Source organism: Gekko japonicus, unplaced genomic scaffold (assembly GCF_001447785.1).
Source record: "Gekko japonicus isolate JY-2015 unplaced genomic scaffold, Gekko_japonicus_V1.1 scaffold1722, whole genome shotgun sequence".
Taxonomy (NCBI): domain Eukaryota; kingdom Metazoa; phylum Chordata; class Lepidosauria; order Squamata; family Gekkonidae; genus Gekko; species Gekko japonicus.
The window spans coordinates 145575-166721 of NW_015160264.1; the positions used below are offsets into that span (position 1 = coordinate 145575).

Sequence of the window (21147 nt, forward strand, 5' to 3'; positions counted from 1 at the left end):
CAATGTTCCCTCTAAAAATCCTACTTTGTGAGCTCCTGGCATTAAAGTTGTGAGCCAACGATTTGGCTACTGCATAAATTAGTTTGCTCTGGAGTCATCCTTCCTGAGCTACGGCAAAAAATGTGTGAGCCAGAGGCTAGAAAACTGTGAGCTCACAGTAACTCAGCTTAGAGGGAACACTGGTTATAGATCAGTATGGTCGCTGAAGTAGTGAACAGTGACTCACGAAAGCTCCTGCCCTACAACAGATTTTGTTAGTGTTTCAGGCGCTGGGGGACTCTTGCTCTTTTCTATTGCTGTTTATAGTTCTGTTCTTTGGTGTCCAACAGCAGGCCCCACCCAAGAGTGCAATTCCCTGCAGAATTCTCATTGCTTTCCACGGCCTTAGGCTGGGGTAACTCCTGCCAGATGACTGCGCTGCAAGACACGCCTCTTTCCCCGGGGTCGCTGCCTGCTCGGCGAGCATCATCCGCCGTCCCGAGGCCTCTCCGGGAAGGCCATGACTGCCCGGTCATTATTGGCCGCCGTCGGAACCGAGCGAGGGCTGCGTGCGGAGAGGGGCGCTTGCCATGGCCGACGCGGCTCTCCTCTCGGCACTCTGCGAGGAGACGACCTGCCCCATCTGCCTGGAGCACTTCGCCGAGCCGGTGACCCTCGACTGCGGGCACAATTTCTGCCGCGCCTGCATCTCCCACTACTGGGAGGAATTCGACCTCGCCACCACCTGCCCCCAGTGCCGAGAAGTTATCCTCCACCGGGACCTGAGGCCGAATCGGCAGCTGGCGAACGTCATAGAAATAGTCAAGAAGCTTGAGGAGCGAACGAGGGCGGGCCGAGGGGAGAAGGGGAGGGGGTTGTTGTGTGAAAGGCACCCCCGGGAGCCCCTGAAGCTCCTCTGCCGGGAGGATGGAGAAGCCCTCATCTGTGCGGTGTGCGACGGAGCCCGAGAGCATCAGGACCAGGACGTGGTGCCGCTGGAAGAGGGAGCCCCGAAATACAAGGTAGGAAACAACTGTGGTTTCTTTTGAGAAGGTGCATTCCTGTGAGAATGTAAAGGTAAAGGTTCCCTTGCTCCAAAGCCAGTCGAATCCAACTCTAGGGTTTTGGTGCCAAAGCCGAAGAGCCAGCACTGTCCGAAGACATTGCCATGGTCATGTGGCCAGCATGACTAAACACCAAGGTGCACGGAATGCTGTTACCTTCCCACTGAAGTGGTACCTATTTATTGCAATTTCTTGCTTTCGAACTGCTAGGTTGGCAGGAGACCTGTGAGAATGACTGCTGCACATAAAAAGCATGTACAGATAACCCCGCATTCGTCCACAGCTGAATGTCACAGTTTTAAACAACTGTTTCTCCCTCCTTTTTTTTAAGAATGGAGTGTTATTGAAACCTGTGCGCTTTTCCTTTCCTGTGGCCTAATGAAAAGGGAAACAACCCAGGTTCAGGTGGGGTAGCAGTCTTAGAGTTCGTAATAGGTAAATAACTGCCGTTCTAATTCATACAGTGGCATTGTCTCTAGTTAAACGTGAAAGTCAATGGATTTAGTAGGGAGCAATGCTCCCTCTAAGCTGTGGTGTCTCGTGAGCAAAAATTCTGCTTTGCGAGCTGCTGGCATTAAAGTTGTGAGCGAGCGATTTGCCTACTGCATAAGTTAGTTTGCTCTCCATCTGTCCTTTCTGAGCTGAGACAAAAATGTGTGGCTAAAAAAACTGTGAGCAAGCTCACACTATCTCAGCTTAGAGAGAACAGTGGTAGGGAGCAGTGTTCCCTCTAAGCTGAGTGAGTGTGAGCTAGCTCACGGTTTTTTAGCCTCTGGCTCACACATTTTCGTCTCCGCTCAGGATGGAGGGCTCCAGAGCAAACTACTCAATGCAGCAGCCAAATCACTCGCTCACAGCTTTAAGGCCAGTCGCTCACCAAGTAGAGTTTTTGCTCACAAGACTCCACACCTTAGAGGGAACATTGGTAGGGAGTAACTGTTTAGAATTGCATCTGTTCCCAAATTATCACCCAGTGAAATAGGTAAAATGGAAGGGGTGAAGTGGTAAGTTACAAAGGAATTTACCCAAAGTTTCCAGAATAATATGGGAGGTTATGTCAGCAAGTCCCATGTTTTCAGATCCGACATTATCGTCTAAGGAAATGAAGGGCTGGTATCAATGGTCTGTGAGGGGGGGGAAGCGTTTTTCCTCTTTGTGCAGCAAAAGGCCTGGCTAAAGTCTCTGGAAAAAAGAGAGCGAAGATCTGGTGGATCAGAAACTGGCTGAAGAGTTGAGATGCCAGGAATGTCTGGTGGCTAAACTTGTGAACACAAGTTGGGCTACACATATGACAGTTATCATGTGAATAGCAGGCCAGCTCTGACTCTTCAGAATTTTGCCTGCTCTGTCCCGACAGGCAAAGAAAACTGGAATGCAGCATCAAGCAATCTTGCATGCATGAATGGAAAAAAAAACCCAACCAGAAGTCCAGTGGCATATTCCGGTATGAGCTTTTGTGAGTCAGAGCTCACTTCTTCAGATACAATGGGAAGACATAAACTGATTTGCCTGTTTTTTACAGAAATCTTCTGTTTTGTTTTGCTACAATAGACTGACATAGCAACCCTAATGGAATTACAAATGAATGAACAGATTGGTTTCCATGCTCACGGTAGATGAGAGTGTTCATTTCCCTTCAGATGAAATGCTTTTAAAAAGAGTCCGTTCCTACATTCAGCAATAATTCATCACACTGACTGATTGTGATAAGAAAATGAGGCCATCTGGGTATTCTCCAAAAGGTTTTATGGAAATAATAACTGATCCCAAACATTCTGTGTTGTAGGAAGGAAGCCATAATATAAAATCTCAGAACAGGAAGAGACTATTTACTGCAAATATTTATTCCAGTATTAAAATGACTGTCATCCATAAGAGGCATATTTATCTATTTGTACAGTTCTATCTGGTATGCGGAATGGTATAGTACAGCCCTATCTTGTCAGATCTTGGAAACTCAGCAGCATCGGTACTTACATGGGAGACCACCAAGAAAGGCTTTGCAGAGGAAGGCAATGGCAAACCACCTCTGCTTAATCACTTGCCTCGAAAACCCTACAGGAGTTGCCATAAGTCGGCTGCGACTTGACAGCATTTCACACACACACAGTTTTATTCTGCCCTTCCTGTAAGGGTCAGACTAGTCGGACACTGTTGCCATTTTAAAAATGCTGCAAGGGATCGGGCCCACAACATGGCAGGTTGAAGTGCGCTTGTCCCCCCACCGTGCCTTAATACCAAGGGCCAAAAATGGCCATACTATCCTCCCCATGTGGCTGTTTCAGCACTTTTGATGGCATGAGGGAAAACAAGAGCACTCTAGCCTGCCTCTCTGTGACTAAGCCCTCGCAACGTTTTTAATGCCATCATGTCTGATTTGGCTCGAAGAGGCTCGAGGATGAGAGAGGGAGCAATGGGTAAATTCAAACCTGAGGAAAAGTGGGAAATTCAATGGAAGTAGGCAGGGCTATTTTTGGGCAGGAACCCACAGGAACAGAGTTCCGGCTGGCTTTAGAGTTGGCCACGCCCACTACAGTTAAAACCTCTGCATGTGTGGCTACAGAGGGAAGGCCTGGAGAACAACCCCCCCCCCCCAGCGACTCCAAAGCCGGAGGGGACCTGGAAGGATTGGGGAGGCATTTAAGGGCCGGCTTGCCAGGCATCACGCAGCCGTGGGGCACCTGGGCAAGTCAAGGGAAGACATGGGGTGTGGCCTAATAAGCTAATGAAGTGTGCTGTTGGGGTGTGGCCTGTTATGCTAATGAGTTCCTGCTGGGCTTTTTCTACAAAAAGAGCCCTGGAAGTACGTAAAGTTGCCAGCTCCAGCTTGGGAAATTTCTGGAGATTTGGGAGTGGCTGCTGGAGGAGGGCAGAAGCCGGTGAGGGCAAGGGGCTCCATAAGCGTGTGACATCACATAGTCCATCCACTGAACCTGCCATTTCCTCCTAAGGGATTGATCTGTGTAGTCTGGAGATCTGTTATCATCCCAGGATAACTCCAGGCACCATCTGGAGGTTGGCAATCTTGTGGCCATAGCTTCCATGAAAGTAGTCACGGAGTCAGTTGTGGCAAAAGGCCTTCTGATGTGATGTGGGGGGCTGGTGCGCCCTTCCTGGGTGAAGCTATGCCCTTCCAGAGGCTGTCGACGTGTTTCTAGCTAGTGTGATGGAGATGGACATGGTCCTGCTTTCTTACTTCAGTCTCTCTGAGCCAGTTTGGTGTAGTGGTTAAGTGCGCGGACTCTAATCTGGGAGAACCCGGTTTGATTCCCCTTTCCTCCACTTGCACCTGGCTGGATGACCTTGGGCAAGCCGTAGCTCTGTCAGAGCTGTTCTGGGGAAAAGAGCACTTTCTGTCAGAGCTCTCTCAGCCCCACCTACCTCCCAGGGTGTCTGTTGTGGGGAGGGGAAGGGAAAGGAGTTTGTAAGCCGCTCTGAGACTCCTTTGGGTAGTGAAGGGCGGGGTACAAATCCAATCTCTTCTTCTTCTCTCTTTGTTTCTGTGAGGCCTGCTTGTACGCTTTATGGCCAGACCTGGAGCAATGTCTGTCAGGAAGAGGCTGTGTGGTAATGCCTGTTTCTTCCCCCGTTTTAATGTGTTTCCCACCCCCAGGCATGTTTAGAAGCGGAGAAGCAGAAGATCACATTCGGTTTTGAACGAATGCACACATTTCTTCAGGAAAAACAGCACCTCAGGCTGGTCAACCTCAGAGGCCTGGTGAAAGAGCTCAAGGAGAGGGAGGGTGAAATTGTCAGTATGCTTTCTGAGGAGATTTGCCATCTCAGCCGCCTTGTAAGAAAGACAGAGAGAAAGGTCCAGCAGGTGCCAACTGAGTTCCTGCAGGTGAGATCAGAGGCTCCTTAGAAACATACATAAAAACAAGAGCCAGTGTATTCTTTGGTCCTGTGGGCAGAGTCCAGCTTCCTTGCATTGTTTATTTTAAAATATGTATACTTGTCTCTTCAGTGCATGCTAATTTCCTAGTGAATTTTGCATTTTCATGTGGCTTCCAGTGGACTGTCCTGTTTTAACTTTATTTTAAAAGTGCTATTTAAATGCTCACACATTCAAGTGCAACACCACAGCTGAGCCTGAGAGCCAAACTGCGTGTTACAGTGGCTAAGAGCTAGACCGGTCATCACTGAGACTGTTTTAGAGGAAAATTTAGCTTTTTTAAATGGCGGCCATTTTTAAACAGCTAAATTTTCCTCTAAAATGGTGTCTGTGGACCCAGGTCTGATCCATGGCCTCCATAATGTATAATTTGGCTCTCTGGTTGGATCCAAATCCTGATTGTCTTTCTTTAAAAACTCGATTGCTTATTTTAAGCTGAAAAACTGCTCCAGGGAGGGGGGAGGATATTTCATGATATTATAGGCTTCTAGCCAATCCGTACCCTGCACAGCCTCTTCAGACAGGCAAAGGTTTGTTGCCTTAAGCTCAAAAGAATGAACTTAGGATAACAGAGTGAGTTCCAACGCCAGAGCATCTCCTATTTTTATATTTGTCGGTGTGCATGCAAGACAGAAACCCTCCTCATATCCCTTCCCAATGAAAGGAGACCTCTCTGGATCCTAAGATTAGGAATAAAGAAGATATGATTCTTTTTTTTTTTTTTTTTGGTAAACAAATTTTTTATTTTCTCAGGAATACAACATATAAAACTTTTCATTCTATCAATTGTCTACCCCATTCCCAGTTCCTCCCCTCCCTCCAATGGCTTCCCACAATGCTTCCACCCCTGCTCCAAATTACTTCATATCATCAACAATATCAGTTTCTCATCATTACAATCTAAAGATAACATCGTTTGACTTAATATTGATCTAAACATATTAAGTTTTGTTTCACATCCCAGTTCTTTTCCAGATAAATTTTAAAATCATTCCATTCTCCAAAAAACTCATCGTCTTCTTTGTTATTCAGTTTTTTTGTAATCTTATCCATTTGTGCCATGAACAGAACTTTTTGTATCCATTCTTCAACCTCTGGTACCTTTTCTGTCTTCCAAAACTGAGCATAAATCATTCTCGCTGTCACTATCAGGTACCAGAGTAAAGTCTTTTTAGTCGTATTGACTTCTTCCATTTTAAGTCCCAAAAGCAGAATTTCCGGTGCTTTTTTAAAAGAACATTTCAATATTTTTTGCATTTCATTGTGGACTTTTGTCCAAAAGTCTACAGCTTTCTCACAAGTCCACCACATATGATAAAATGAGCCCTCATGCCTCTTACATTTCCAGCATTTGTTTGACATATTTTGATTCATATTTGCAATTTTCTTAGGTGTCATGTACCACCTATACATCATCTTATAACAGTTTTCTTTAACATTAGTACATGTCGAGATCTTAATAGAATTTTTCCACAAATATTCCCAGGTTTCCATAGCCACTTCCTTATTCATATTAATAGCCCATTTTAACATTTGTTCTTTAACAGTTTCATCTTCAGTATACCATTTTAACAACACCTTATACATTTTAGAAATATTTTTTCCTCCTCCACTCTCCCAAACCTTTTCAATTTCATTTTTTTCCTCTCTAAAACCATAGTTTTTTTTGTCAGATCTAAAAAGATCATAAATCTGCATATATTTCAACCACTCATATTCATATTCAATTTCATTCTGCTTTTTCATTACCCACTCTGTTCCCTCTTTTTTAATTAAATCTCTATATGGCAACCAGTCTCTACCTCGCTGTCTTGAGTAAGATATCAACACTTCTACTGGTACAATCCACAATGGTCTTAAGTCACTCTGGTACTTCTTATATCTTGTCCATACCATATACAAAGCTTTTCTCACCAAGTGAAGTTTAAAAAAACTGTCCATTTTTATCTTGTCATACCATAAATATGCATGCCAGCCAAATCTACAATCATGCCCTTCCAACCCCAACAATCTGTCATTTTCAAGCTTCACCCATTGATCCATCCATGTTAGACAAACCGCTTCATAATATAGTCTAAGATTTGGCATTTGTAGACCTCCTCTTTCTTTGGCATCACAAAGTATTTTCATTTTGATCCTTGGTTTCTTGCCTGCCCAAACAAATTTTGACAACTCTTGTTGCCACTTGGCCAACAAATCCGTTTTATGCAGAATTGGTATTGTTTGGAACAGGAACATCAAACGTGGTAGGACATTCATTTTTATAACTGATATTCTTCCCATCAGTGATAAGTTCATTTTATCCCATTTCTTAAAATCTTGAGTCAGCTTAGTCCATAATTTCTCATAATTATTCTTATATAGGTCTATATTTTTTGCCGTTAATTCAATTCCAAGGTATTTTGTTTTTTTAACTACTTCACATTGTACCAGTTCTTGTAGTTCCACTTGTTTTTGTTTGATCATGTTTTTACATATAAGTTTTGTTTTATTCTTATTTACGTAAAAGCCGGCCAATTCTCCAAACTCCTTTATTTTTTGAAAAAGCAATGTCAATTTTTCTGTTGGGTTTTCCACCATAAACATTACATCGTCTGCAAATGCTCGATATTTGTATTGGTGTCCTTTATGTGTCAAGCCCTTTATTTCTTGATCGTACTGTATTTTTTGTAAAAGTATTTCCAATACCCAGATAAATAATAACGGTGATAACGGACAACCTTGCCTTGTTCCTTTCTGTACTTTGAAGTTATCTGTCAGTTCTTTATTCACATTTATTTTAGCTCTTTGTTCAGAATAGATAGCTTCAATACAATTTCTAAAATGTTGTCCCGCTTCAATCTTTTCCATCATCTGGTGCATAAAATTCCAATTAAGATTGTCAAAAGCTTTTTCTGCATCAACAAACAGAAAAGCTACTTCTTTTTCTGGGTGCTTTTCATAATATTCAATTGCGTCCATTACTATTCTTACATTGTCTCTAATCTGCCTTTTGGGTAAAAAGCCCGCTTGATCTTCAGAAATTACCGTTTGTAAATAGTTTTTCACCCTTTCTGCAATAATTTTTGCAAAGATTTTATAATCGTTGTTCAAAAGAGATATTGGCCTGTAGTTCTTTACATTTGTTGAATCTTGTCCTTCCTTTGGAATCAAAGAAATAATTGCTTCTTTCCATGAGTCCGGCACCTTTTTGTTTTCTCTTATTTCGTTGGTTAAAGCTTCCAGGACCGGGGAAATTTCTTCTTTCATCTTTTTGTAGAATTTCGCTGTAAATCCGTCCGGCCCAGGCGCCTTCCCCAACTTTGTCTCTTCTATTGCCTTCATCACTTCTTCTTTTTGAATTGGACCATTTAATAAATCTTTGTATTCCTTACTTATTTTTGGTAGTGGAATCTCCTTTAAATATGTTTTAATCTTCTCAAGATCAACTCTAGTTGTTTGGAATAGTTTAGCATAATACTTGAAGAAACATCTCTTTATTCCATTAGGATCAACGAACTCTTTTCCATCTTCTATTATTTTGGTTATCATTCTTCTCTCTCTTCTAGCCTTAAGTTGCCAAGCTAAGTATTTTCCCGGTTTGTTCGCCCCTTCAAAAGATTTCTGTTGTAACTTCTTTAAATTCCAATACATTTCCTGATTCCAAGTCTCATTCAGTTGTTCCTTCAGCAACTTTAATTCTTTAATAATTTGCTTTTTTCCAGGCTTCTTTTTTAATTCCTTTTCTTTCTGAGCAATTTTTTCTAACACTTCTGTTTGTTTTTGAAGTTTTTCCTTTTTTTGCTTCACGTTTTGCGAGATGAGAATTCCTCTCATCACCGCTTTATAAGCATCCCATACAATCTGTATCGGTGTTTCTTTATTTAAATTTTGTTGAAAGAATTGTTTCGTTTCTTCCTTTAACATCTCAATTACCGTTTTCTTATCCAACAAGTCTTCATTAATCCTCCACAGAAAGGGTTTTTTCCTTTCTGTGGAACTCCATACCACCGGATTGTGATCTGAATTACATCTTGGCAAAATTTCAGTCTTATGTGTTTTCATTGATAATTCTTCAGACATCCAAATCATATCAATTCTGGAAAAAGAGCAATGTCTATTGGAATAAAAAGTAAAGTCTTTCTGCATCGGGTTCCATTTCCTCCAAACATCTTCTAATTTTTCTTGCTTAACTAATTCAAAAAAATTCTTTGGCAGTTTTCCGCTGAATTCGTTGTCCTTTTGTGGTTTTCTGTCTAGACGATCTATTGTCCCATTAAAGTCTCCGGCCATAATAACTTGCTCATAAGTCAATTGTTGTAATTGGTCAGTTATATCCTTAAAAAATTTTTCCTTTGCTCCATTGGGTGCGTACACGTTGATCAACAATGTTTTTTTCTGCTGAATCATTAATTCCACACCCACGTATCTGCCATCTATGTCCTTAAAAATTTCTGTAGGTTGTAACTCCTTCTTCACATATGTCACAACCCCTTTTTTCTTATTTGAGGCCGCAGAACAAAATTCAATTCCAAATAAAGCATTCTTTAAATATTTTATATCCTGGTTTCTAATATGTGTTTCTTGCAAGCATATCACGTTGCATTTCTGTTTCTGTATCCAATGATTGATTCTTTTCCTCTTGTTTGGTGAATTTAATCCATTAACATTCCATGACAACAATTTGTACTCCATTATGCGTTTTATTTTAAAGTTCTCCAAAGACGTCCGCATTGTCCGCCTTAAATTTATGATTCTTGTCATGACAATGCATTTGTCCAGATGGAATAGGGAATTAACGCCCTCTATCCCCGGCAGATGTTGCTTGTCTTCAGTTTTTCCATCAGCCCCCTGGGGGTAGTAGAAAACGCAATGCCAGAGGTTGAGAGGCCTGTTTGGACTAGGCTTGCCAAATCCCCCCAGGGGGTGGGGAAACCCCCGCCCCAGGGGCCCGTTCCTCGCCAGCGGCGGATCGGGCCCCGGGGGGAACCCCACCCAGACGTGCATGTCACCCGGAAGTGACGCGACCACGCCGAGCACACTGGGGGCGGGGCCATGGTCATCCAAGGGAAAACTCTATGGTTTTCCCTTGAATGGTCGTGGCCCCGCCCCCAGCGTGCCCGGCATGGTCGTGTCACTTCCGAGTGACGTGGATGCGGCGAAAATCAGACTTGGCAACCCTAGTTTGGACACAGTAATAAATTGAATAAGGAGAGTGTGAAAAACCTTCTGTCTCTTACTCCAAACAAAGACTCTCACACCTGCTAAAGTACTACTGGTGGGTGTTGTAGGAGTGGCCATTTTGCCCATAGCAGCTGTCCGTGGCACATAGAATCCAACTAGATTTCTTTGCTTCCAGAAAAAATGAACTCCCATATGAACCAGAAGCCCAGTCTGTGTTGTGCCTTTGCAGCTGAGACCTTCTTTCTTTTCTTTCAGGAGGCTGGAAGCACTATGCACAGGTATGCAGTTCTATCTCCCTCTCAACTTCCTGAGGAAGAGCTTTGGTTCCCCACTCATCTCTAAACACCATCGTAAACCCTGCTAAGCACAGTTAAAAACAGGGGTTTTGTTCTTCTCTCAGGGGGAGGGAAAATATGAAGGATCCCGAAATATTAGCTGCTGTAGATTTTCCGGGTTGTGTGGCCGTGGTCTTGGCATTGTAGGACCTGACGTTTCGCCAGCAGCTGTGACTGGCATCCTCAGAGGTAAACACAGAAAGATGGAGTAGTCTGTGTCAAGGTGAGAAGAAAAATGGTAGGCAGGTAATTCATATCTACTCAGGAAGATGGGGTAGGGCTGAGTCATTATCTTGTAGGAGTTCCCCAGGCTATGAACATGCTAATAGAGGAGCTTTCCTGAGGAGGTTCTTTTGTATATGCAGCAGCTAATGAACTCTGGCCGTTAAAGCCTTTGACAACATATTGATCCTGATATAATATTTTACGTGCTGCTTGAGAATTGCTATATCCTTACGATTTGACACGCTTCTCATTCTGGGATGGGCCAAAAGGGCCTTTCATTGCAAAAGTTTGCCCACTATTGTATCTGTCATGAGAGACCTGATGCTTTTCCCTGTGAAGGGCCTGAACTTTCTTGTGCTGTCAGGCTCATTGCTCCATCCAATCCAGAGTGCGCTACTCCAGCTGGCTCCCATTCCTCATAGTTTGAGGGCCACAGGATGCCAGAGTTCCTTAGCTGAAATCCAGACATGTATTTGGAGCTCCAAAGTTTTCACAAAGGTCGGATTTGGATCAGGACTGTAGTGCTGGGGATAGAGGGCGTTAACTCCCTATTCCATCTGGGCCCCTTTCCCAATCAAAATGCCCTAATAGGCACAATACCGATATCTGTCTTTTCCCCTAGATTTAGGTGGGCAGCCATGTTAGGGCTGACAAGTCCCCCCCGGGGGGTGGAAAACTGCCCGCCCCAGAGGCCCGTTCCCCGACGCCGGGGAATCGGGCCCCGGGGGGAACCCCGCCCCAGCGTGCACGTCACAGGGAAGTGACGTTATGACGCCGGGCACGCTGGGGGCGGGGCCACGGCCATACAAGGGAAAACTCTATGCACACGCCGGGATCCGAATGGGAGTACCCCGCCGGCAAGGTAAGTGCCACTTGGCAACCCTAAGCCATGTTGGTCTGAAGCAGCAGAACAAAGTCTGAGTCCAGCGGCACCTTTAAGACCAGCAAAGTTTTATTCTCAGTATAAGCTTTCATGCGCATGCACATTTCTTAAAGTGTTCATGCACACGAAAGCTTATATCCAGAATAAAACTTTGCTGGTCTTAAAGGTGCCACTGGACTCAGACGTTGTTCTGTCTTTTCCCCTATTAGGGCTTAAAACAGCCCAAGGGATGCATTTTCAGTGGGGCAAATGATACAAGGACAAAGAAAAGTCCCTTCCTCAACACTGCAGACCTGATCTTTACCTCCCATCCCAACACATAATTCTTAGCATTAAATATTAGGAATTCCAGTGACAGAACTACAGTGTTATGTGTCGCTTGATTTTCGGAGCCAAAGGCATGAATGCAGAAAGGTTAAAGGTTCAGTCACTAGCATCTCTGATTGAAAGCTGATATGAAAGACCTTAACCTGGAGAGCTGCTGCCAGGCAGCTTAGACAATACCAACCTTGATAGGCCAAAGATCTGTGTGTAAAGGAGGTTCATGTGATCCTTTTAACTGAGCTTGCAACCTTCTGCATGTGTGAAGCAAAGATTCTACCTCTGAGCAAAGCTGTCTCCCTTGGGCTGATCTAGTGGACTTTGCATGGTTTCCATTTGCCCTTCTTTGTCCCACCAAGCACTGAACAAGAACGACTTCTTGTCTGAAGAAACCACAGTTAGGTCTGCTAATGTGATACAGAACTCTCATGTGCATTTTCTCATGAGCAACAGGGTTCTACTAGTTGACTTCACTCCTCAGTGAAAAATAATCCAGGAGATTCTTGTCTTTTCTCTTCAAAAACTGCTTTGAATACAAAATAATCTGCTTGCGTGAAACAGCTTCAACCTGCATGCTGGGTCAGCTACTCTTGAGTAGCTTGACACTTGAGTAATTGTCTGTCACGCCCATTCAGGTCAAAAAGCTTGCTGGGGTGGCAATTCTCTTTCATTCCTTTTTGAACTGAACCCTCTTTCTTTCAGGTATGAGGAAGGGCAAGAGAGACAGGTGGTGGAATTTTCTCAAGGGCTGGAGGAGAGACAGAGAATTTCCTCTCAGAAACACTCAAAAGCCATAGAGAACTGCCAAGGTATTGAGGGTGGGAGGGGAAGGATACAGATCTTTAAGAGGGGCCCGCTCGGTTGTAAGGAAAGACCTGCTTGGGTGCAGGGAAAGGCCATTCCTGGCTTCCTCAGCAGTGTTCCTTAAATTGTCGAAAGAAATGTTTCAAAAGACTGCCCCACACAGTTTCTGCTCCCCCCTCTTCCTGCTTCCTTGTCCTTCTCCATTTTGCTGCTGTCATTTCCACAGAAGCATTAATTCACTCCGCGAAGTCTTCATTCAAGCGCTGAGTGTAATGAGGGGCTTTGTGTGAGGGTTTGGGGAGGTTTGGGTTTGGGGAGGTTTATTTTGGACAGAAGTATCACATGGCCATATATTTTGTGTCTTTTTCTAAACCATTAGTGTGCACCCACCCTTCTTCCAATACATTGGACCCCAACATAATTAACAGTGTTATCCTAAGCAGTTACACCCTTCTGAGTCCATTGAAGTTTAGGGGTTTTAGAAGAGGTGTAACTCAGCTTCCTGTCAGATGGGCAAATAATTATTGTCCTGTCTGTTGGTGTCCATAAAAGGAGGACCAGTTCCTCTCGACCTGAAACCCAAGGATTTTACTGCTCAGTTCAAGGTATTGTGTATTTCCCTATCATGATAAATTATGGGAGGAATCTGAAGGAGGTCTGCTCAGACATAAACCCCATTTTATTCAGTAGGGCTTACTCCCAGGAAATTGATATTAGGACCGCAGCATGTGCCACCTTTTGTTGTGCCTTTTTACCCACAGCAGAATCTCTAGAGCAGGGGTGTCAAACTAATTTGTTATGAGGGCCGGATCTGACATAAATGAGACCTTGTTGGGCGGGGCTACGTGTCATAAAATATGCCAGGTAGTGGAGGTATGAACTTTATAAAGGACACAAACACAAATGTGGTTTTTTTAACTTAAAATAAAAACCTGCTTAAAACATTAGCACTCTTGCAATATTTTGTTTATTTAACAGTGTCTGATAACTGACACCTCTTGCTCTGAATTATTGCATCAAAATGTCTGTGCTGTCACAATCCTTCAGATGTGTATCTGTAAGCTGCAAACCTATGATGACGCAGCAGCGGAACTGGAAGAAGAAGCAGAAGACAGCCAGTTCCACTGCAGGCCTGATAGAAGCCCTCCAGGGGCCTGATCCAGCCCCCGGGCCGCATGTTTGACACCCGTGCTCTAGAGCAACCGCTGATCAAAGGCAGGCACTGAAAGTCTTTTTGATGTCTGCCCCTTGCCAATAATTCGATAGAATGGATGTCAGGGAGGACTAAAATAGTGTTTTTAAAAAGACTAGATGGAAAGCATTGCTATATATCATATGACTTTTAAATTTATAATTTTTTTTCTCTTGCATAACAGAGTTGCTGAATCAAGCACTGAACAAAGGTAACTGCTAAGAGCAAAAGGAAATGGGAAACTTTTTTTTTGATAGGGGAGGCATACCACCACCAGTGTTTTAATCAGGTCTCACAATCCTTTTCTTGACACAACTCACCCTTCTTTCTTTTTTAAAACTTAATTAAAAAAATAAATTTAAAATCTCAATTGAAATTCCATAATTGACGTTACAACAAACTGATAACTGTAAATACATTAACAATAACCTTGTACTTGTTTAATAAGTAGTTTCTTAAAAGGTTTAAACAACACATCCTTAATTTTTAAAAGTATGTATTTTCTTGGTGAATTACAGCATTCATCTGGATTTGAACCATTTTTGAACAAAATCATTTTATTTCTCTCTTTCTGCAGTGAATGCGACTCTGGATCCAGACACGGCAAATCCCTTCCTCATTCTGTCCGAGGATCTGAAGAGTGTGCGAAGGGGGAGCAGATGTCAGAATCTGCCTGACACCCCTCAGAGATTTGATATCATGATGTGTGTGCTGGGCCAGGAGAGGTTCACTTCAGGAAGACATTGGTGGGAGGTGGAAGTGGAGGAAAACCTCGGAAGGTGGGCCATGGGGGTTGCGCGAGAGTCAATCCGGAGGAAGGGCCTCGTCCCTGTTAGCCCTGATGAGGGACTGTGGGCCATGGGCCAGTCATTCAGCTACTCCTCCTCACCCTGTCAATTTTTGGCTTTTACTTCCCCCCAGCCAACCCCTTTGACCTTGAGACATAAACTCAGGAAGATCCGAGTGTCCCTGGATTACAGAAAGGGCTGCGTGGAATTTTTTGATGGCGATGCAAACAATTTGATCTTCGCTTTCCTTTCAGCCTCGTTCTCTGGGGAGAGGATCTGCCCCTTTTTCCGGGTATGGAAAGGGGCCAAACTGAAGTGCTGCTGACTTCAGAAAGGGAAACCCTCACTCCACCCCCATCACCATTCCAACCTAGGTATTCCCTCGCTAACCAGCCTGTTTTTCGTACACTCAGTTTGGCTAGTTTCCAGATTAGATCTGTTTGTTTGTAGGCTTACAGATAGCTTTGAGACTAACCTTCTGGGCAGCTTCTTCCGTGCAGCTAAAAACCAAACCAAAACAGGGCTGCTTCTTCCTTACATTTTCACGGTGATATCACAATGTCCAAGAGTCAATCAAATTGGCCAGTGAGGTAATGTTACGGAGGGCAGAGCTCGCCAATCGGTTGACCTCACACTCATTATGGGCACACAGATGCCAAGGAAGGAGGAAAGAGAAGCTACTGCTGTTTCCTGAGCAGCCATTGGAAAGGAAGTGCAGGTACTATTTTGGTAGCTACCAGTGACTTCTGGGCTGCTACACATTGTGGAAGAGGGGTAGTTCAATTGCCACTGTACCTGCCATTACCATCAAGCATGGCCACCCGCAGCTCAAATCCTGCACCCTACTTCCAGACTTCATCTTTATTTGTTGCCTGCAACATCAGTAGGGGGGGGGAGGGTCTGCTTTATTTATAATTATTTATAATGGGGGACAGGGGCAGACTCTGGCCCTTTGCTCTAATTCTTTTTAGTGCTCTATCATATATTAACCTACTGTTCTTTGTATTCAAAACTCAGCCTCCGTGTTTCTCTTCTGTAAAATGGGTGCATTATTCTCCAGAAATTCTTCTCCATGCATAATTCTGTGGCAACAGCTGAGCTCACCTGCTTGGGATCTTTGCGACTCTGAACTGTTAGATTGCTCTGTGCTGGCCTAATATCATGTATTGCTCGCTCGTAGCTTGTAGGAATGCAGAAATTATACGTCTTAGACGGAGTATTCCCTGCTAGTCCCTTACTCCTGAGCTCTGCCTTGTTAAAAGTGCAGTAGTATTTTAATGGAATATAAGGTCTGCTTTGGAAACGGCTTTTTGTCTCTTCTGTCCCCTACTACCCAGAAGCCTTTGTTTGCTCAGGAGGATCTTTCCGCACTGCATACTTTTGTGATTTGTATAATGTTTTCCTGGCAAGTTAACGGCCAGGCAGGAAAAATACAGTAACTGCAGAGGGCCAAACCAGATCTCTCTGTGCCCGACGCCAAAAACGCAATTGCCTCCCTCCCAATAAACCTGTTAATAAAATAGACTTATCATTAACCTTACAATTTCAGTGTTATCAATAAAATCCAGCTTTCTGTGAACTGAGGGTGTGGGAGAGCCAGTTCTGCCTGTTGATAATATGATAGTTTAATTGGGAATGCCACCATCCATGTGGGAAGGGCCTGTGGCTCAGTGACAAGAGTGCCTTCTTTGCATGTGGAAGGTCCCATGTTTGGTCCCAGGAAGCTTTTGTCCACCTGAGACCCTGGAAAGCTTCTTTCAGAGTAAAAATTAAGCTTGATGGAGCAGAGGTCCAACTTGTTGGGCAGATTCCAGTGCCCATATCCTTCTGTACCAGTTTATTCAAGGCAACAGTTATCCTGCTGTGTAATGAAAGGCTACGCTTATTTTAGCAGCTGTTTGGAGGAACCCAGAGTTTCTTTATTAACACTCAGAATCAGTTTCTAGAGGTTCACAACAGAAGGGCGTCTCTGAACTGTAAGAGTCATATTGTTGGATTAAGCTGCTATACGCTGGATTAAGCTGGGTTTACAACATGGGAACCCATAGTTCAGGGCCTTATGTTTTTTTCCATCATGCAGAACCAGGACATTAGGACATCTTCTAAGAACTCCATCTTGTACTGTGTTTTATGGTTTTAGTATGATGATTTAGTAGATATTTTAAGGTTGGTATTGTTTCCTTATATGTTGTAAACCACTCTGAGCCCACTTGCAGGGAGGGCGGGATGGAAATCAAATCACATCAAATCCAACAATATCAGCCTAACAATGCCAGTCTTCTTTCTGCTGTGAATTATGCGCACATAGTTGTCCAGTGCTTCCGTACCAACAGAACTGTATTTTATAAAATCCGCTGTATTTTATTAATTACAGCATTGGTTACTAAGGGTGTGCTCAGTTTTGTGTCCATTTTTCAGTTTTCAGAAAGTTGCAGCCACAAAAAATGGTTGCCGTTGGAGCTGGAGCCAATCTCAAAATGTTAGGAGGTTCCACCTGTGTCAGACACCTGGGAGCCCCAACAGGACTCCAACATGACACAGAGTGCCTCCACAGGGCAATTTCAGGTTAGGAAAACAGTGGGGGGAGGCTTGATCCTTCTCCCCCTTGCACCATGGTCCAAAGAAGTATTAGCACATGAACATCTGATTTTTACACAGACACACACGGGAATTCCATTCCCAGTGTCTTGTATAGTTGAGCTCTTAGCACTGGGTTGGACAAGGACAAAGAAAGGTCAGTCCAGATGATTGAATGTCATCATATTCAGCCATATTCAGGGTTGCCCTTCCCCTGAAAGAAAAGGTTCATCATTTGGGAGATAGATCTGGACCAATAAAAGCTCACGTACAATGCTTGTAGGAGCTGCGGTGGCTCAAGTGGTTAAGATGCTGAACTGCAGGCTGTGGAAGGTCAGTAGTTCAGCAGTTCGAGACCCGGGTGCCGCATGATGGAGTGAGCTCCCATCTCTAGTTCCAGCTCCTGCCAACCTAGCAGTTTGAAAGCAAGAAATTGCAAGTAGATCAATAGGTACCACTTTGGTGGGAAGGTAACAGCGTTCCATGCGCCTTGGTGTTTAGTCATGCCGGCCACATGACCACGGAAACGTCTTCGGACAGCGCTGGCTCTTCGGCTTTGAAACGGAGACGAGCACCGCAACCCTAGAGTCGGATGCGACTGGCTTTCGAGCAAGGGAACCTTTACCTTTACAATGCTTGACACAAAGTACCTTCTGCTAGCCTAGCTGTTTCACCTGTGTTCCCTCCTTATCGAAGATGTCAACTTGTGACAAAGCTATCTTTGTGACAAAACCACAACCTATTCAGCAACAAACTTGTGACTTAGAATGTGCAGGCTGATGGTTTTAACCACTGCAGCCCTAAACTGGCTGGGAAAACAGCAAGTGAAACATCATGTCAAATACTGAGGTCTAGAAAGAAGAGCCATCACCAGGTAATTCTGCCTTCAGTGACTATACAGGCAAGCAATAAGAGGCACCAAGTGACAGGCACATGCAATGGAAGATTAGGACCAAAGGTGAAGCAGGGTGTGAAAATGCACCCATGTGGACACACTTTTTCCACTTCCAAGGGAATTTGCCGCTTTATCCTGATAGCCAACCACAGAAAATTATGTTCTTTCTGCAAACCCTACTTTAATATTTTTCTTCTACATTAATGGTACAGATTTGATGCCACAAAGCTAACTTTTTGTACAAGTTCTCTAATTTTGTACAAGAGAGAACCTTTCCCTGCATACAACCCATTCAAAGACTTCCTTTTTTCTGTAGGCTTGACTTCCCAGTAACTTTGTCACACAGTGGCCAGGGAGACTCATTTCTTGGAAGACTTCTGAGTCTCCAGAGTTGATTTCAGAATAAAACCTTTGCCACACATGGGAAACGAATACTTAAAATCACCTGTTGGGATTTAAAAAAAGATGAAGAATGTCAGGATTTACTCTTAATACTGGGAGAGAAAGAATCTCAGGAAATAACCTCAGACAAAAAGGCAGAGGCTATAACACCAAGTCCCATTTCTAGCGCCCCGCCCCACAATAATTGTACTCTCTTCAGTGAAATACTTTTCAGACTTTGCAGGGAACTTGCAAGATTATGTTTTCGGACAAAAACTCCCATGGGCATACAGTGAGCAGTGTCAGTAATGCCAGAGAACAAAAGTGTTTCTCCCTGACAACCAGACGTTTGTGCCATACTGAAGTTAATATTATGTGAAATCTTTAGAAGTGAAGCTATTCTGTTCTGTCATCTTTATTGATTTAAAATACTCATCTAGCATTTTTAAATCAAAAGAAAAGCGAACACCATTAGTACATCTCCCTGGCCACTGAGAGAGAAGCTGGGTTGAATAGGGACTGGGAAGAGTGATAGGAAAAGGGTATTAAGATGTGTAAAAAGTGGAAGGGGACTTAATACTGGTCCCAGGATGAGTCCAGAGGCTAAGAGAAGCCATGAAAACAGAGCTAGGGAATGCCAAGTGCTAAGAAAATGGTTTGTCTGCTCTTCAGACTCCTAAAAACATAACAATTGCCTCGCTACATCACACCAAAGGTTCACTTAGTCCTACATTCCAACAGCAGCCCCTGGAAGTTCATCAAACCCTCTCTGGGTCTCCACCACTCCAATTATCCAGGTCTTGAAAATCATCATTAAGCTGCACTTTCGAATCTGGATAAACAGGATGCCTTAAGAGTAACTCATTTGGGTGCCGCACTTAAGGTGGGAGGGGGTGGAATTTGCCTCTAGAAAAGAAGACAAGGGAAGGTAAGATGACCCTCAGAGCAATCCCACCCCCACTTAAGCATGCAGTCCTCACTTGGCTGTGTGCAAACAATCCATATCAGGCGGAAGCAGAGACTGGATCATTACTCCCTCGCAAAGCTGACTTGTGCCAAGTCAGACACTTGGGTCTATCAAGATCAGTATTGTGTGCTCTGACTGACACCAGCTCTGCAGGGTCTCAGGGAGAGGTCTTTCATCTCACCCATTACCTGATCCTTTTACCTGGAAAAGCTAACTTTGGAACCTAGGACCTTCTGCATGCAGAGCAGATACTCCATGGCTCCTCCCTTAATTCCTCTTGGCATTCGCAGGGCCAAAAAGGAAGGCCATGGGTAATAAGAGACTGGCCTAGAAGACATTACAACCCCAAAGGCTTCTGGACTGATCTCCTGTTTCCTGTTGGAAGAGCACCTGGGGAATAGCAAAGAGCAGCTTTCTGGCCTCCCTCTCAGCCCCGCCAGTGACCACAGGGCTTAAAGGCAGTGAGAAGAAGTCAGTCCCAAAAGGAGCTGCCCGGTGGGAAGTGCACAGGTGACCAATCAAGCAATGGCTTTTCTGGGGTCCTCATCTTCTGTTCATACAGGTCTACTCTACTGCCTGTTCAACAGCCCACAGAACTGTCTCGCTAGCACGAAAAGGAATATTGTGCTTACCATCAAAGAGATATGGATGGCATGTCTGATAAAGATGGGTTGCACTTCCAATCACGATTCAGAGGCAGGGGCCAATCTTGTGGCTTTCTGCTCCGCTCACTGGGAGGCATCTTTCTCCAGCTCAGAGACTTTCATAAACGATTTCAGAGATTGTCACTAGGTCACCTTATAAGTGACAGAACTATACAGTTGAACCTAACCATAACATAACATAACCAAAGAAAAAGGGCTGACAAGAGTGCCAACTACAAGGATATCAGTGAAGAAAAGTAAATATAACAGTACAGAGGACAGGACAAACAATTTAATGGCAGTCATTCTACTTATTCTTTGGTGGTCAAAAAGTTACCGCATTTAAATACAGGGTGGATCAAAGAGGTCCTCCATTCCTCTGAATAAAGGAACTCTCGTGGTAGGTTCAAATTTCTGTTTTGGCATCTTGATCAATGGGATATTACAGAGGTGTATTCCTGTCTAGGGCAAGATGACCACCAATAAGAATCTTCACAAAACTTGTAAAACACTCTGTAAAACACTCTTTTATTACAAAGGTGGAGCTGGACGCCCGTGTTTCTGCTTTGCATAAATCTTCCACCAACACGCTGGCATGAAATGCTGCACTTATGTAGAGTATGGCCTAATTGTCTGGTGCCTAATTACTTTTTGTGGCAATTCTATCTGGTGCCTTGAAAGCAAGCACTCTCATAGCCACTTGCTGGGATAAGTTTTGGAGACCTTCTTACCCTTGGGGGGGGGGGACCTATAAACAATAAAAGCAACTTTTGAAAAGTCAAATGTGCAGAGCTTTGCACAGGCCCACAGAATGCCAGTGCTTCTCACTGTGGCCGGTGGGGGGTGTATTTTGGGGCAAAAGAAAAATAAATTGGTCTCCTGTACATGGAAGATGGTATCCCTTTTTAAGATGTGCTTATCCTTACGCAACATACATCGTCCACACCAAATTAATACGGCTCCCATCCTGGACACCATTTCCACTGAGGCCATCATCACCTCCAAAGAAAGAGACCTTCAAAGTCAACGTCTTC

At 43.9% G+C, this 21147-nt stretch overlaps 1 protein-coding gene across 1 annotated transcript; it reads left to right on the forward strand.

Annotated features, from left to right (window-relative positions):
- The first annotated feature begins 477 nt into the window (after positions 1–477).
- LOC107113636 (zinc finger protein RFP-like) lies at positions 478–16154 on the forward strand. Its single transcript, XM_015414988.1, has 6 exons — positions 478–1001; positions 4657–4887; positions 10357–10379; positions 12568–12674; positions 14046–14072; positions 14439–16154. Exons 1-6 carry the CDS (start codon positions 570–572, stop codon positions 14972–14974), a joined length of 1356 nt encoding a protein of 451 aa, XP_015270474.1. The 5' UTR covers positions 478–569; the 3' UTR covers positions 14975–16154.
- Positions 16155–21147: the final 4993 nt, after the last annotated feature.